At 39.3% G+C, this 16,570-nt stretch overlaps 1 protein-coding gene across 1 annotated transcript; it reads right to left on the bottom strand.

Moving 5' to 3' along the window:
* Positions 1-1,163: 1,163 nt before the first annotated feature.
* Positions 1,164-15,187, bottom strand: cchcr1 (coiled-coil alpha-helical rod protein 1). The gene is given in 20 exon segments (XM_061739918.1): positions 1,164-1,522; positions 1,619-1,718; positions 1,791-1,930; positions 2,087-2,188; positions 6,709-6,897; positions 6,971-7,086; positions 7,232-7,304; positions 7,391-7,503; positions 7,593-7,699; positions 8,846-8,956; positions 9,045-9,127; positions 9,130-9,187; positions 11,353-11,463; positions 11,628-11,742; positions 11,857-12,020; positions 12,325-12,519; positions 13,390-13,507; positions 13,612-13,779; positions 14,787-14,916; positions 15,055-15,187. Coding segments are annotated over 20 exon segments (2,391 nt in total). The 5' UTR covers positions 15,125-15,187; the 3' UTR covers positions 1,164-1,394.
* Positions 15,188-16,570: the final 1,383 nt, after the last annotated feature.

The following is a 16,570-nucleotide window of genomic DNA, read 5'->3' as shown; positions in this document are numbered from 1 at the left end:
CACAATTAGTGACATTATGGAAATCATTCAAAAACTGTTTCATGTCATGCTGACATTTAACCCTTTCCACCGGGGTTGTTGACAGTAGGCTGGAGTTTAAAGGGTTAAAGTCTCTTTGATGAAATACAACCAAGACTGCAAAGCAAAGAGCAGATTTTTACTATTTTAGAAGATTTGGGCTTTAATCCTCTTTTCAGAATAATCACTCAGCAAACAAAAGTCAAGACTTGATTGCATTCTCCGAACTCCTACGGTAAGGTTTTTTTTTTTTTTTCATTTCAAAATCATCCATAACACTGTGGGGTCGTTGCCGTGGGGATCGCCCTGTTCGGGGTCACTGGGGAGTCCTGCACAGTAGTCTTGGCTGTGGTGTGGATGCCAGCCGGCCCTGATCTGGACGTTACCGTGGTGATGCCCTCATTGGTCTTTAGTGGGGGGGGCTCCTGGTGTGGATCGATCCCCAAGATATCATTTCTCACCTCAGCGTCAGGCCAGGTATTTATTTAGGTATTTATTTATTCATGATGTTCTTTATTCTTTATTTTTATGATGTTCCTGATTATGTTTTAATATCTACGTGGGGGAGGGGGGTATATGTGTGCTGTATGGGTATTAACGTGAGGATGTGTGTTTTTAACCATGACTGTGTGAGTTTTTCTATGTTAAATGTTGATTTTTATTATGTAAAGCACTTTGCATTACTCGTATGAAAAGTGCAATATAAATAAAGTTTGATTTGGTTTCATAAACTCCAACACAAAGTATGTCAGCAGGTGCATTAAAACATTAATAAAACACTGAGGAGACTAAAAAAAAAAAAAAAAACCTTTTTTATTTTGTCTGTATGTGACGCCGGATCAAGCAGTTGAGGAGCACGATGCCCTGAGGTCATTACGACCTCATCTCCAACTCTAGTTTTGGGTTGACTACAATTGTCCAGTAATTGAAAACTGAATATAGATGTTTACTCCACACAATTAAGAGAAACAGCATCTAAAATCGTTCACCACAAGTTGCACTGAAAGTTAAAACGGCAGCAGGACAGAATCGTCAACAGTGCAGTTCAGTAACTGAGTACTTCCTGTAAAAACATGTTTATGCAGATGTGATCTTAATTGTTTGTATTCGTAGATTAATTGAAGACGAAACAATTATTATTTCACCAATTTTATTTAAAACAATAGTTTAAAAGTCTGTTTCAGTATCAACATATGTTCAAGTCTGGTAGTCCTTAAGAGAGATGCAGGTTATGTTTGGACAGAATCTAACGTTTACTTCTGTAAAAAGTGTCTTTCCAGTGCTGAGGCCAGCAAGCCATTACTCCCGGCGCACATCTGCGTGGTTCTCTGACATCTGGCACGTCCCACTTTTGGGCTTACGTCTGTGACTCTTCTTCAGGCATCAGCTACCGCGGCTGGTCTCACGCCATCCCTCTCTCCTTCTTCCTCTGCAGATTCCTCAGAGCTGTTCACCACCGAGGCGCCGAGTGGGTGTAGCTCATCTAGAACACGCCGCAGCCTCTCTGAGACGACACGGACAGTCGCAGACGTAAATGTCAAGACTTTTAAAGCAAACAAAAACTATGTGACAGAAGCAGAATACTGACATTTATTAGCACCTGCAGAGAGATGGACTTCTGCTTCTGCAGGGCGCCGGCTCTGTGAAGGCTCTTGTTGAATCCTGGGAGCAGCAGGGTTTGGTGGAGCCGTTATGTCACCCTGGAACAGATCCACATTATAAGACACAAATTCAACATTTCCTGAACTGTTTAGTTTTTAAACTGCTCTTACTGGGATGTCTTTATCTCTCTCAGTCCCTGTCAGGTGATCTCTGAAAGCATCCAGGTTTGTGTTGTCGCTCAAACGTTGAGACTCTTTCTCCTCATCTTCTTTCCGGGCTGCGTCTCTCTGAAACTGCTGTAAAGTCATAACTGCAGCAGACGGTACAGATGGGTCAGAGGCCGCTGGGACATGCGGTTATATCATACCATGCAAACAAATTCCGCCTTATTAAAGAGCAGTCTACATTATAACTCCTGTCTGTTATGCTGAGCGGCGGTGGGCCGAGGTGGCGCTGATGCAGCTACCTGCTTTGGTGTGTTCCCTCCTCGCAGCCTTCACCTGGCCTTCCAGCTCTCTCAGTTTCTCTGCGCATCGTTCCTCAATCTCAGAGACTCGTTCCCGTAAGACTGTGAGAGCAGATCCACATCAGGGGTTAAACTATGCTGGAGCAGATTTTTATGCTCCGTATAACAGACATTGAGGCATTTTATAATAATAATAAACTTTACAAAGTGCTTCCCAAGAACAATAAAATACATCACGATAAAAATACAGTGGATAAGAACATAAGACAGCAATAACCAAGTCTAAAATTAATAACAATATTCACACCACAATAAAAGCTTTTCTAAAAAGGAATGTTTTTAGTAAAGATTTAAAAGCAGTGGGGGATTTAGCTGAGCTGATCTCAGCAGGTAAAGAGTTCCAAAGTTTGGGGGCCCGGACTGCAAAAGCTCCATCACCTTTGGTCACAAGCCGGGCCCTGGGAATGATCTGAGGGAGGCCCTGGCAGGTAGGGGGTTAATTCTTTAAAATAACTAGGGGCTTGGTTATTTAGGGCCTTAAAAGTCAGCAAAAAAAACATTTAGCGCTGGAGAAAATCAGATTTGTATTGAAGAATCAAGAGAGGAAGTTCTACGAGGTTTGGCAGCCATTCATTGATCACTTTAACAATAAAACATAGACCGATGGCAAAACCAGAAACATTTTAACCCCAAATGGAAGGAAAGGATTTGACACCCCCTTTTTTTTTTTTTCTTTTTTTTTGTTGCACAGAACCGACGTGTATGTGTGTGTGTGTTTATGTACGTGTATATGTATATGTGTATGTGTACAGTATGTTTCTATACTACATCATATGTATCTCTAGGATGCAAGAGCTAATCACATTACTGCCGAACGTGTACATATGCATGTAAAGGTGTGATGTATTTGTTTCACTGTTATGTTTGTATTTAAAACGTGAAAAAACCATAAAAGAGATTTATTAAAAAAAAAAAAAAAAAAAAAAAAAAGTCAGCAATAAAATGTAAAAATCAATGCGATATTGAACAGGAAGCCAGTGAAACGACGACAGAATTGGAGTGATATATTCAAATGAGTTTTTTCTGTTCACGGTGTCACGACCTCCGGTTAGTTTGTTGTGTTCCAGCGTTTCCTTTTCCCGTGTGACTCATTACCGGCCCCGTCTGTCCATCTGTGTGTGTCTGCGCTCTTGGGCTGTTGCTCGATCTGCACACCTGCCCGCTACGCTTTAGCTCATCAGCTCTGCAGTGAGTCGACCCAAAATCTTTATCCACTTCCCTCCCGATTGTTGTTTCAACCGCTGAGGATAAATGCATATGAGGCTGCCAATCAATCGTCCAGCCACGTTCACACACCGTCCTCCGGCCCTCAGTGGGCCCCGGTTTGCAGCAAGCGTCACTCAGCGCTCAGCATTCAGCCGGCATAACCTCACCTCCACCCATCTCTACATAAATTCAGATGATTCATATTTTCTTACAATTTTGAGTCTGTGACCCGAATTTGATCATAACATACAGCCTTCTTTTATTTGAAGGAGTTATTTTCAACAGCAGGTTAGAATATAGTACTTCAAGGACTTAAAATCAAGTAGTGTTGATACAGGTACATTATATATTTAACATGCTTTTATCAAATGTGCATAAACAATTCAATTCAGTTTTATTTATATAGCGTCTATTACAACAGAAGTTGTGTCTAGGATCTTTCCAGAGACCCAGAACATAAACCCCCGAGCAATTATTACATAAAACACTTTTGAGTAGTGGAGTCGGGACGGGGTCTAACAAACACGGGGTTGATTTAGCTTTATTGACGACTGAGATCAGCTCAGGGCGGTATACAGGATCAAAACAGTCTAGAGTCAAGTCACAGCCTGAGGAGGTCGCTAAATTTGAAGAAACACCCACAACAGACTGGTTGATTTCTTCTCTAATTCTCATGATTCTACTATTAAAGAAGCTCATAAAGCCTTCACTACCGAGCCTGGCTACAGTGCTGAAAGGAAAACATGGGTTACTTTTATTATCCTCTATCAACAATGAATAATAAGCTGTTCTAGCTTTGTGAATGGCTTCTTTTTTGTATTATATACTATTAGATTATCTTTCCATTCACGATAGGCGTATACAGACTTACAAGAGTACCACAACTAGGGCTGGGCGATATATCGAGATTTTAATATATATCGATATATTTTCAAACGCGATATGGTACGATACAATATCGTTTATATCGATTTAAAAAAAAAAAAAAAATATATTTATTTATTTTTTTAATTTTGATATAGCTTATTTTGTGACGAATTGACTTGAATGTTTTATTTGACATTTGCACAAATGTTTTGTCAACCTCAGTGGAAAAGTCTGCCTGTTACTGTCTACATTGTATTAATTGTACAGTGTATTTTAATTTAATTGTTATGCAGGAAAGGGATATTTGTTTTATTTTATTCAAGAAGCATTTTTATTCTATATATGCAGGCAGTTTATTTTTATTTCATTTGTTTTATACATTTTGATATTGTGCAGACCTCTGTTAATAAAAGGTACCTGTGTGACATTTGGCACGAGGCTTTGTATTAAAACTGACTGTTTTTTTTAAGGGTTTGCCTCAGAAAAAAATGAAGCTAACACGGATGCTATGCTATAATGCTTTGGGGGAAACCCCAATTATGGCAGATATCGAGATATCGAGATATATATCGAGTATCGCCATTTAGCTAGAAAATATCGAGATATGACTTTTGGTCCATATCGCCCAGCCCTAACCACTACCTTTCCATTTTAAGCGCTTTTTTCTTTCAACATATCTGAATTATACCAGGAAGTTAAGCTCCTATGGTTGGAAACCCTTCTTCTCAAAAGGAGCTACTGCATCTAAAGCTGAGTGCAGCAAATCTGCAGTGTCACTAACAAGAGAATCAACATCTGAAGAGGGAGAATCGAGGTCACTGGCCTCAACCGCTTCACTATGTTCCAGAGAGGAAGTCAAAATGTAAAAGGCAGACTTGCAGTATAGCCAAAAGTTTCTAAAAGGACAAATTCAATTACAAAGTGCACACAGGACATCCAGTCCAAAGTACAGAGAGACAGAGAGGGATGCTCCTGCTCTGGGAGTGTAAAACAGTCTGTGAGAAGCGTCTGGGCTGAGAGTGCCTTGTGCATAGGGATGGCACTCCCAGACAGCGTTCCTGTGAGGAAAGCAACAAGCGACCCGGAGTGCAAGTCTGCATATGACTGAGCTGAGCTGCGAGGGAGCCGACCCAGAAATCCCTCTGCAGGGCGTCAGAAGGGATTTCAGCTACCTGACTCGAGCTAAAGAGCTCTTTAGGTTCACTGAAAACCACGCTCACTCCACCGTGGGCCATCTGATAAGGATCAAACAATTCCTGAGTCATTAAAGAGGCTATAATGTGGGTTTTTTTTTTCATTTTGGTAGAAGATAAAAAGATTTTCATTTCATAGTGAAAAATTAACTTTTCTCTCAGGACCAGGCGGGAATAGAGAAAGTGCTAAAGGATGAATATTAGGCGTTCTTCCATCTACGGAGCAAAACTCAGACCAAGATGATATGACTATACATTAACTTGTATTCCTGCAAATAAGTTGACAATAAATGTACATAAGGGAAATAATGTGCAATATCTTTCACTCACTGCAACGTGCAATTATGTAAATATCCATCTGTAAATATCCGTCTGTTATCTTTTTATATACTAGTATTTCTTATTATTTATCTTTCTTCTTCTTATTATTATTATTATTATTATTATTATTATTATTATTATTATTATATACCAGTTTACTGTTTATAGTGTTTATAGTGTGTTATTATTATTACTGTGTTATTACTTTTTCTATTGATGCCTCTTGTTTTTGCACTATCCCCTTTGCTGCTGTAAACTGCAAATTTCCCCTCTGTGGGACTATTAAAGGTTTATCTTATCTTATCTTATCTTAAATTGTAATGTTGTTCTGGAAACACTGAATGACGAAAAAAACTAACAAAAAAAACTAACAAATTACTCAAAGAAAAGGTGAGAATATCAATCAAGGCAGAACGATTCATCTAATAGGGATGATTAATGGCCTTTTTTTTCCATTTTTAATAAAGTAGCATCAACCAACACCTGAGAAAATCTACCCGAGTAACATTCAGGTGAATCTGCGGGCAGCCCCACGTTGTTAGATGAGACACCCCCCCATAATCATATTATTTTAAAACGTTCTACATCTTATTGCATGAGGGAGAAAAAAAAAAATTTAAATCAGCTCAACAAATTGGTTTCTAAAACCTGGCAATGGCCATAAACCTGTAAATAATTAACTGTTTTCTATTCTTTATTAGGCAGAATTCTGCATATTCTCACAATTAGATTACAGTCCTCATCCTTTTCACTATCAGTGTGATTCAAGGGTATCAAAACATCCAGTAGGAAAAGGAGAAATGATTACAGATGGTAAAGAAAGCAACTTTAATGAAGCTTTCATGTACAAATTAATAACTGTTCATACAAGGCTACAGATCACAAGGCCGATTACGCTGTGAGTGACCCCAGGTGTGAAGCATGATCCGATAAAGAGCTCCTCTAAATATGGCAGTAAGAGAGGTTCAGTCTCACCCTGCTCGCTGAGCTCTTGCTGGCGGAGCAGGTCGTGGCGGAGCGCCTCCAGGCCGCCGCTGCTCTCCTCCAGCTGGGCCCGGACCTGCTGCAGAGTCTGCTCCGCCTCCTCTCTGTCACTTCCGGCCGCCTTCGCCTCCGTGCATCTCTGCTCCAGCTCCTGCTGCTGCTGCCGAACTTTACTCTCATCTGTGGAGGAGGTTCGGGGTGAAACGAAGCTCATACGTGTAGAAGGAGAGTGTGACCTGTGAAAGGTTCTCACATTGCTCCTTCAGATCAGCCAGAGCCTTCTCGATGAGCTCCGGGGTTCGTTTGAGCTCCTGGGTGAGCCTGTCTCTCTCTTCACACACTAAACTGTGCTCCGTTTGGAGGCTCGTGCTGCAGGACAATAAAGACAAGATGGCAGAGTAAATGAGACTTTGAAAACAGTTTTCAAACTGCGATATGCTCAGATGATCATCATAATCCTGCTTTCACTCTTCTAACCCATTCTTTAAAGAATAACATAAATGTAAACGTGTACCTGTCTCCATCATCTTCTGACGGTCGGCAGGCCTGCTCAATTTTCTGCAGCGCTGCTTTCCTCATGACCAGACCTGTAAAAGGGAAGAAACACCTACATTCTTGTTTGCCGTTCAAACCAAAGCTCGGCCATGAGCGAACTAATCCCCAGTTAGTCTACCTTGGATCGTCTCCACTCTTCTGTTGGCAAAAGAAAGCCTTTGGGTAAAAGTGTTGAGTTTTGCTTTGGCTGCACCCACTTGTGCCACCTTGCTGTAAAATTCCTGACTGAACCTGCAAACCCGAAAGCAAAATATTAGGATTATATATGATGAAATACTGACAATAAATAAATAAATAAATAATGATGAAATCATTTTTACCTCTGCAGACTTTCCGTCAAGGTTTTTATATCAGCCTCCGCTTTCTGGCTCTGCATCTTCAGCTCGGCCTTTTCTTTATGGACTTTGGCCAAGTTCTGCTTCACCGTCTGGTCGGAAAAACGGACATCCCTCTATGACAGAGTATCTGGTACTCAGAGGTGGACAGAGTACTCGACCCCAGTACTTGAGTAAGAGTACAAATACTACTGGTCAAAATTTACTCCGTTACAAGTAAAAGTAGCTCAGTCAAAATATTACTCGAGTAAGAGTAGAAAAGTACTTGCTTTTAAAAGGTACTTAAGTATCCAAAAGTAAATGCTTTTAAATTTACTTCAAGTAAGAGTAAGAGTAAATTTCTTACTTTCCACATCAGTAAATTACTATATTTTTTCTAAATTAATTTAAGGATCTTTTAACTCTTGTTTCTGAGAATTCGATGTTGAGTTGTTGAAAGCAGAGAGGTAGTTCTGCTTCGGCAGACACAATAAACATTTGAAAATAAATGTCTGGTTTGTCTGTGCCCTCGTTTTTTACTCGGTCGAACTCAAACATTGAGTTAAGATACGGCCAAGGATTTTGTGAAAGTCCCTGCTCCGAGTCCGGCTCATTATCAGACTCAGACGACTCAGCGGATTGTCTTTCTTCTCCTGACGCAGGCGTAGCCATTGTTGCAGCTCTGTCTTGACAAACGCAGGCTACTTTGGCGGTATGGTTTTGAGGAGGCTTGACATATTTCCGCTTTACGTACATCCCAGTGGAGAGCGTGCACTGTGATAGGTCTCCTCCTTTGACAAAAACAGCTTGTGTCCAATAGGATTTTAGGGAAGAAGAAAAAAGAGCAGACCTGAAAGTAACGAGTACTTTTCAGCCTTCCTAGAAATTTACTCGAGTAAAAGTAAAAATATTTGTCTTGGAAATGTATTCAAGTAAGAGTAATAAGTACCAAATAAATCTAATACTCAAGTAAAGTACAAATCCTCTGGATATGTACTTAAGTACAGTACTCAAGTAAATTTACTCCGTTACTGTCCACCACTGCTGGTACTAATCTGCTTTATTTAGTAAACTGTGACTCCTAGTTGATTCGTAGCTATTTTTTCTCCAATCTCTACTGTTCTTAGGGAGCTTTTTCTGGAGACAGCGCCATCTACGATAAACAACATCAACGCTTTTCCTAAGTAGACTCTGGTTTATTGTGAGTCGTAAAAATTTCTGACAAAACTGTAAATCCCATCAGCTGCTCCGGTGCTAACCTCCTTCTCTACTCTCTCCAGGTCCAGCTCAGCCATCCGGTCCTGCAGGCTGTGTCGGAGCACACTGCCAGCGTGCTGCTCCTGCTGGAGCTGCTGCTCCATGGATCTCACCTGAAGTACACAATATTACTTTAAACACCTTCAAACATACCCAGTATGATATTACGGCACTCTTAACGATGAATAACTGCTTTCATACGTCTGAAAGGAGTCTGTCCTTCTCTCTTCTTATCTCTATGTCCTTTGAGCGAAGCTGGACGCATAACTTGAACACTTTTTCCTCCACAGCTGAAGCACTTGAAGGCCCTCAGAGCTATTCTTCCGAAGAGGATCGGTGGAGGTCTGCTGAAACACACAAATGGTACAAAAGTCCTTTCAAGCTAATGCTTCTTGTGTGATATGAGAACTATAAAGCATTTCTAAAGTATCTAAACTCTCCTCAAATTGATGAGTGGGTTTTTTTTTTTTGTCCTCTTGTAAAAGCAGTGCAAAGTTCTGGGGTACTAAAAGCATAGTCAATAGCCTTCATGAATAAATTATCATTCTTCTATCAAAGGAAAAATAGGCCAATAAAATATATAATTCTAAAATGGTTACCCTCTTTTATAGTAAAATAACACCAATTTCCCAGAGTACAATCTTTGAAGATACTTGTGTTTGGGAAATTTCTCAGAGGATTATAAAATTGCACATCAACTGAGGGAATTTGCCCCAGAATTTAAGGATCTTTAAAGGAGACCTATTATGGCATCTAATACTTAATTTTTAAACAGGCCTTGAATGTCTTTAAGAACAAGCTTTTGATTTTTTTTGCTAAATAAATTAGAAATTCAGCCTCTAAACCATGTCTTTATCTTCCCAGTCTCTAACCTCATTATCTATGCAGGATTCTGAGTGGGCGGGGCTATGATAATGAGGCTCTGTGCTGATTGGCTGCCTGAATGACGCGATACACCGCTACGAAAAAAATGGCAGAAGCTCTGGCCGCGGAGTTAGTTGTGGGCGTGGTTTCACGCATCGGAGGCCAACCGATGTAAATCGCTCCCGTCTTTACGTAACGACGGGAGCAGAATCTGAACGGCTCGTAGATCCACATCACACTGGATGGCTCATCCGGGCGGCTGTAGAGACACTGCAGGATTTGGTTCCTTTCCTCCTTATCTGAGTTGGCAGGCTGAGGGGAGACCACTTTATACATGTAGTTTTTCATAATAGGTCCCCTTTAAGACAGACCTGCTCTCCAACGCCCTGCACCCCCTTGGCTGGCAACCCTGAAACTGACCCGAGTCCCAGAGTCCCAGGGAGACGCTTCAATTTTCAAAATGAACCAAGTCAGGAGCTATAATCATTTAATTACTGCTATTACATGTTGGGGCTTAAAGGACCCAGCATTTCTATTAATCAAGTACTGCCATATTGTTTTTTTAAGCTGTTTTTTGTTTGTTTTTTTTTTGGGGGGGGGGACTATATATTTATATTTCCATTAAGGGGTGGTAGTCTAGTGGCTACAGAGGTGGGCAGGTTCAAGCCCCAGAATGGCAACCAAGATGAAGCACCCTGTGTCCCTGAGCAAGGCCCTATCCCTACTTGCTCCATGGTGTGTGTCTCAGATGTGAGTGGCTTTGGATAAAAGCGTCTGTTAAATGACAGTAGTAGTAGTAAATGATCCAACATCCGAACTTTTGGGGGAACAAAGCACCATTTGTTAGAGGAGTTGTCGTTATCTCTCACAATAGCTCTGTGTGCTTCCTTCTGCTCAGGGCCGTTATATCGCGCTGTAAAATATAAATCAGTGATTGATCGCACTCTTCTGTGATGACTCTGCATAACTGGTGAGACTCTAAATGACTAAAAGCTGCAAACTGGCAACTCATCCCCAACTGTTTTATTGATGCTCTCTGTTCTTAAAATGTCTCACCTTGCAATTTAATTGTTTCCAAAATTAAAAACTAAAACCAAGATGTTAACAGTTATAATTATAAATCTTAAGCAATCATGGAGATTACTGCAATCTTAAGTCATTAGCAGACAAACACTGTGCAATTGACTGAATTATCTGGGGCTTCACAACCTTGTTTGAAGTTATTCCTTTCTCTGAATTAAACCTTTTGTAATAGTCAGTGGAAAATCTCTCTCTTACACACACACACGCACACGATTCTTCTGCAGACATTTTTCTCAGATTTTCCCACTAAGACTATTCTTTAAAAATATTACAGCTCATTGATCCACATGAAATAAAAACTAATAAAATCACTGGCTCAGCCTGCAAGAAGCTCTCTGCTGCTCATCGTGAGTTATGAACAATGCAATGCTGAAAGAAAGAAAGAAAGAAAGAAAGAAAGAAAGAAAGAAAGAAAGAAAGAAAGAAAGAAAGAAAGAAAGAAAGAAAGAAAGAAAGAAAGAAAGAAAGAAAGAAAGAAAGAAAGAAAGAAAGAAAGAAAGAAAGAAAGAAAGAAAGAAAGAAAGAAAGAAAGAAAGAAAGAAAGAAAGAAAGAAAGACTCACCCTCTTTATTATTTTCTCTTCTTGGAGAGCAAGTATCTCGTTCACAGAGTTAAGTCTTACTGTCAAAAGCTCTGCTGTCGTCTGAAGAGCTGCTTTCTCTTTGTTCAGCTTCTACAAAACGCAGAACAGAACAAATGCACATTCATACATTCTTAAGCTACTTTATCATTTGTTGAACTAATCTTGCTTTACTGTGTTGGAAAGAATATTTCAAAGTCCCATGCAGCAGCTTCACAGTAGGCTTATTCTTTCAACGTAGTTTATACTGTCTTCACCTCAAGCGCTTCATTTAATTGTTCCTTCTCTCCTTTCTCCGGGGCAAGCTGGCCGATGTAATTTCTGAGGCTGAGCAGTGTCGTAGACTGTGTCTCAAAGGCTTGTCTCATTTGACTGAAATATACATGGATAAAAAAGGTAAACAAAGAAAAGACAGAAAAATCAGTGAATCCGACTTTTATAAAGTGTTTTAGATTCTTAACTTTCTTTTGTTATAGATAATGGCACCTTAAATGTTCTTTCAGCCCATCTCGCTCAGTAGATACCTCAGTCAAAGTGCTTTTTAGCTGCAGCACTTGTGAGGCCATTGATTGAAGGCGGTCCTGTAATTCACCGTTTGTTTTTCTCGCCACGCTCAATTCTGCACAATGGGAGGCATTCAACTGTTGCAGCTGAAAGTAAGGAAAGGCAAAAAGGGAGAAAGTTTAAGAAACATAAATAACTGTGTGATACCTTACTGAGGCTCAAGGTGAAGGTCTCGCTTCACTTGTTTCTTTGTTTAGACAACTTAGTTCAGCTGAGCCGATGCCAGCTGACGATGAGCTCTTGGACTAAACTTAATTTCACCTCTTTCCCTGTTAAGTGCCCAGGAGGACTTTTGCTATGAACTGACACTACAGATAAACTGAAGTGAATTTCATATATGGCCTTCATCTGTATGAGAGGTTTTCATGGCTCAGAGACGGTGTCACGTACCTGCACCTCCTGTTTCATTTTCATGTCCTCCGTTTGTTGCAGCAGTGCGACAGCCTGCCTTTTGGCCTCTTCTTCAGCCTGAATCCTGCTCAAATCAGCCTTAAGAGCAAGCTCTCTATACTCCACTCTGGCCCTCTCTACATCTCCTCTCAGCCTTATTATTTCCTCATCAGACTCTGCTCTCAATGTTTCAAGCTGGAAGAGAAAGAAATATTAAAAACATAGAAGAATCTTCATTTATGAGACTAATTACAGGGAACCTTGTTAAACCAAAAGTTGACTATATGCCATAAGTAAGACTGCAGATCTGTACAACTGAACAAGGCATCACACAACCAGACTAAGAGATCAGTAACTCTCAAGTAGGGCTGGGCGATATATCGAGATTTTAATATATATCGATATATTTTCAAATGCGATATGGTACGAGACAATATCGTTTATATCGATTTAAAAAAAAAAAAAAAATTATTTATTTATTTATTTATTTATTTTTTTGATTTTGATATAGCTTATCTTGTGACAAATTGACTTGAATGTTTTATTTGAGATTTGCACAAATGTTTTGTTATTTGCACAACTGTCAACCTCAGTGGAAAAGTCTGCCTGTTACTGTCTACATTGTATTAATTGCACAGTGTATTTGAATTTAATTGTTATGCAGGAAAGGGAAATTTGTTTTATTTTATTCAAGAAGCATTTTCATTCTATATATGCAGGCAGTTTATTTTTATTTCATTTGTTTTATACAATTTGATATTGTGCAGACCTCTGTTAACAAAGGTACCTGTGTGACATTTGGCGCAAGGCTTTGTATTAAAACTGACTGTTTTTTTAAGGGTTTGCCTCAGAAAAAAATGAAGCTAACAGAGATGCTATGCTATAATGCTTTGGGGGAAACCCCAATTATGGCACAGAAAAAATATCGATATATATGGATTATCGCCATTCAGCTAGAAAATATCGAGATATGACTTTTGGTCCATATCGCCCAGCCCTACTCTCAAGTGATGCCTTGTCTACGCAAGTATCAAAATGAAATGTTTGGTGAGTAAACATCATTACCTGGGAGTTTATTTCCTGCGACTGTGCGCTACTGAGATTGAGCTCCTCTCCGATTTGCCTGAGTTCAGCCTTGGTCTTTGACATTTCTTCACGCATCACTTCCACCTTGTGGTTCTGTCTGTTGCACAAAGTTTATCGAGATAAACTCTCTCAAAAACCAAGTGTGCCAAACCGAAAGATCATTTGACTGCATAATAACATGCTGTAAAAAAAACGGTATACCTGATCAGCGTGATGTCTCTGCCTTTCAATTCCTCCCGGTACCTCTCTGCCGTCTCCTTCAGGGCCTCCACCTGCCCCTTTAACCTCTGGGCTTCAGCTTTGTGCTTCTCGGCCTCGAGGGGCCACTCCGCCTCACATCTGGGCCACCGCTCACTCCTCCCTGCAGATCTGCATGTGAGGATGACAGGCTTTTATTATACCCCACAAACGACCCTGCTGATCAACAATAATGGTAGATGTGAAATGCAGGTGCATATGAAATAATGGACTGTGAAAGTACCTCACATACCTGTCAAGTCTCCCGTTTTGGCCGGCGGGAACCTACGGTATTTTACCCCTCTTTCCCGCCGTCCTCCCGTATTAGTATTTTCCCATTTTATAATATAATAATTTTTAAAAAGCATTATTGTGCTTCTCCGAAGTGAATTGTCACCAGCTTTGCGAGAACTGCTCCCTGCTGTAGCCTGGGTGGCAGCGAGGTTAGTGGCAACAACAGGAGCAAACTCGGAACAACAAATCAGAGATGGATGGATGTAACGAGAGAGAAGATATTTCTCCAAAAAAGCAAAGACTTCATGTAAATATCTCTAAAAATGGGAAACCAAATGTACTTTCCTAAAGATGAGCAGAATGGGTGATGTTAGTGTCTCTCACGGGGAAGGAACGTGCGTCTGTGTCAATCAGTGAATGCCAGAGAGCCACATGAGTGAAAATGACAAAATAAAAGAAAATATAAATGTTTCACTTGAAGACAATCAATGTGTATATAAACTAAAAATATTTAAAATAAATAAATGTGCTTTAATTCACTTTTGTGTTTTCATTTAGGCTCTATTATAGGAATACATAGGAATGTCAGGAATTTCAGGGTCAACAAAGGTAGAACTATCAAATTCTGAGCACATAATTGTAGTTTGTAATTGGTTGACAGATAGATATTTTAGATTTGTTGTTAACCTGTCTTAAAATGTAATACTGGACCTCGGTTGGGCTGGTGGGACAGCGGGTGGAGAAACATTTCCCTTATTTTTAAATCCAAAACTTGACAGGTATGGTACCTCACCCTAATATTTCCCTTGTGATCTACAAAGGTCTTTCCTCTTTTAGGATACTCTTATAGCATCGTCATCCTCTGATTTTCCTTTCTCAGCTCCCAGATGTGTTGCTGGTCTTGCCTGATATTGAGTCCTGCAGTGGTTGGACCAGGACCTGGTGTGACTGGGTTTATCCAGGACTGTGCTGCACCAGTCTGCTGGGAACTCGCTGCAAAGTGCGACGGGGGAACAAGATCCCACTCAGTATTCCCTAAACAACATAAAATCACGTTTTTGTCACGTGGAGACATATGCATGAGTGGATTACAGTTAAATAATCTCACTTTGTTATGGTAATCTCGAAGTCAATACATGCAAAACCACAACGCAGCAAGGACTTAAAACTTACTTGAAAGTGCTGGTGAAGTGAAATCGGTAGGAACTATGAGTCTTTCCTTTCCAGAGTTTTGTTTCTCCATATTTATCAGATTTCACTGTGTTACTTAGTAAACCGGAAACAGTTTAATGCTGGTTTATTCTCCCGCGTGTGACGTCAGAATTCGTTACCGTGGTTACGGTTTACAGCAGTAACATCGGAGCTGTGCTGTTTTTCCTAAACTTTTAATTTGTGTTCCAACTGAAAATATCAATATAATTACTTACATATGTTTAAAATTATTGTGTATTTATTCAGTAAATAAAGTAGTATGTCAAAATACTACTGCCACAAAACAGCGCAGTGCATCACGGGAAAGCGGAAATATGCAAACCTGGATTTTTGTATTGTCTCCCTGAGTTTTGTCTTGAAGGGTTGACTGGTTTAAGACACCGTCCAAAACTGTAATGGTGTCTCTGACAGGAACAAAAATGTTGAATTTGTAATTATTATTTTATTATTACACTATTAATTTTCATTTGTTCTCACACAGTGCATCATTTACAGGGGTACAATAAAGTCAAGTGAATATTCTTCTTTTTTTTTTAATATATTATTCTTTGAAATGGTGAAAAAGGGCAAATGCTGAGATTATTTGCTACTACTGCTGTTTGCCCGTGACTCCCTCACCCCCTGGGGTGTTCAAACACTGTATCTGCAATATTACCAGCTGAGGGGTAAAAGCAGATATTTTGTAAAAGGTATATCAATAATTTGATTCTGTCTCTAAAGTCTAGAGATTGAATTTTGAGGGAATGCTTAAGTGGCTCTATACATTTATCAGTATTTTTAGTCATTTACATTTGGGATTATTGATATATTTCTGTGTACTTACTCTTTTTGCAGTGATGGGACATTTTGTGCATTAAATATTTGTGTTTCAAATGCATACACTATAAACTAATAGTTTCTTTGATTGATTGATTGATTGATTGATTGATTGATTGCTTGATTGATTGATTGATTGATTGATTGATTGATTGATTGATTGATTGATATATTTTATTTCAAACATAAGCACAAAAAATAAAAATAAAATAGCAGAGCAATACATCAATAACGTAAAAAAGAACAATAATAATCACTAAATAATAAATGTACCATCGTAAACAAAGTAAATGAGAATTGATAAATATAATAGCAAATGTCTTTGATAGATAGATAGATAGATAGATAGATAGATAGATAGATAGATAGATAGATAGATAGATAGATAGATAGATAGATAGATAGATAGATAGATAGATAGATAGATAGATAGATAGATAGATAGATAGATAGATAGATAGATAGATAGATAGATAGATAGATAGATAGATAGATAGATAGATCATGTTCTTTATACCTGCCATTTGCCACTTTCCCTGGGGGTTCATTAACATGTAATCAAATTTATTCTATTTGTGGTGTATTCCGATAACAAAAATACATTTTAGTGTCAGTCATATTGTTTAAAAGTGTTAGTATGGTTATATCAAAATGTATTTAT

The sequence above is a fragment of the Cololabis saira genome, chromosome 14, assembly GCF_033807715.1.
Source record: "Cololabis saira isolate AMF1-May2022 chromosome 14, fColSai1.1, whole genome shotgun sequence".
Taxonomy (NCBI): domain Eukaryota; kingdom Metazoa; phylum Chordata; class Actinopteri; order Beloniformes; family Belonidae; genus Cololabis; species Cololabis saira.
This window is presented reverse-complemented; position numbering and strand designations above follow the sequence as displayed.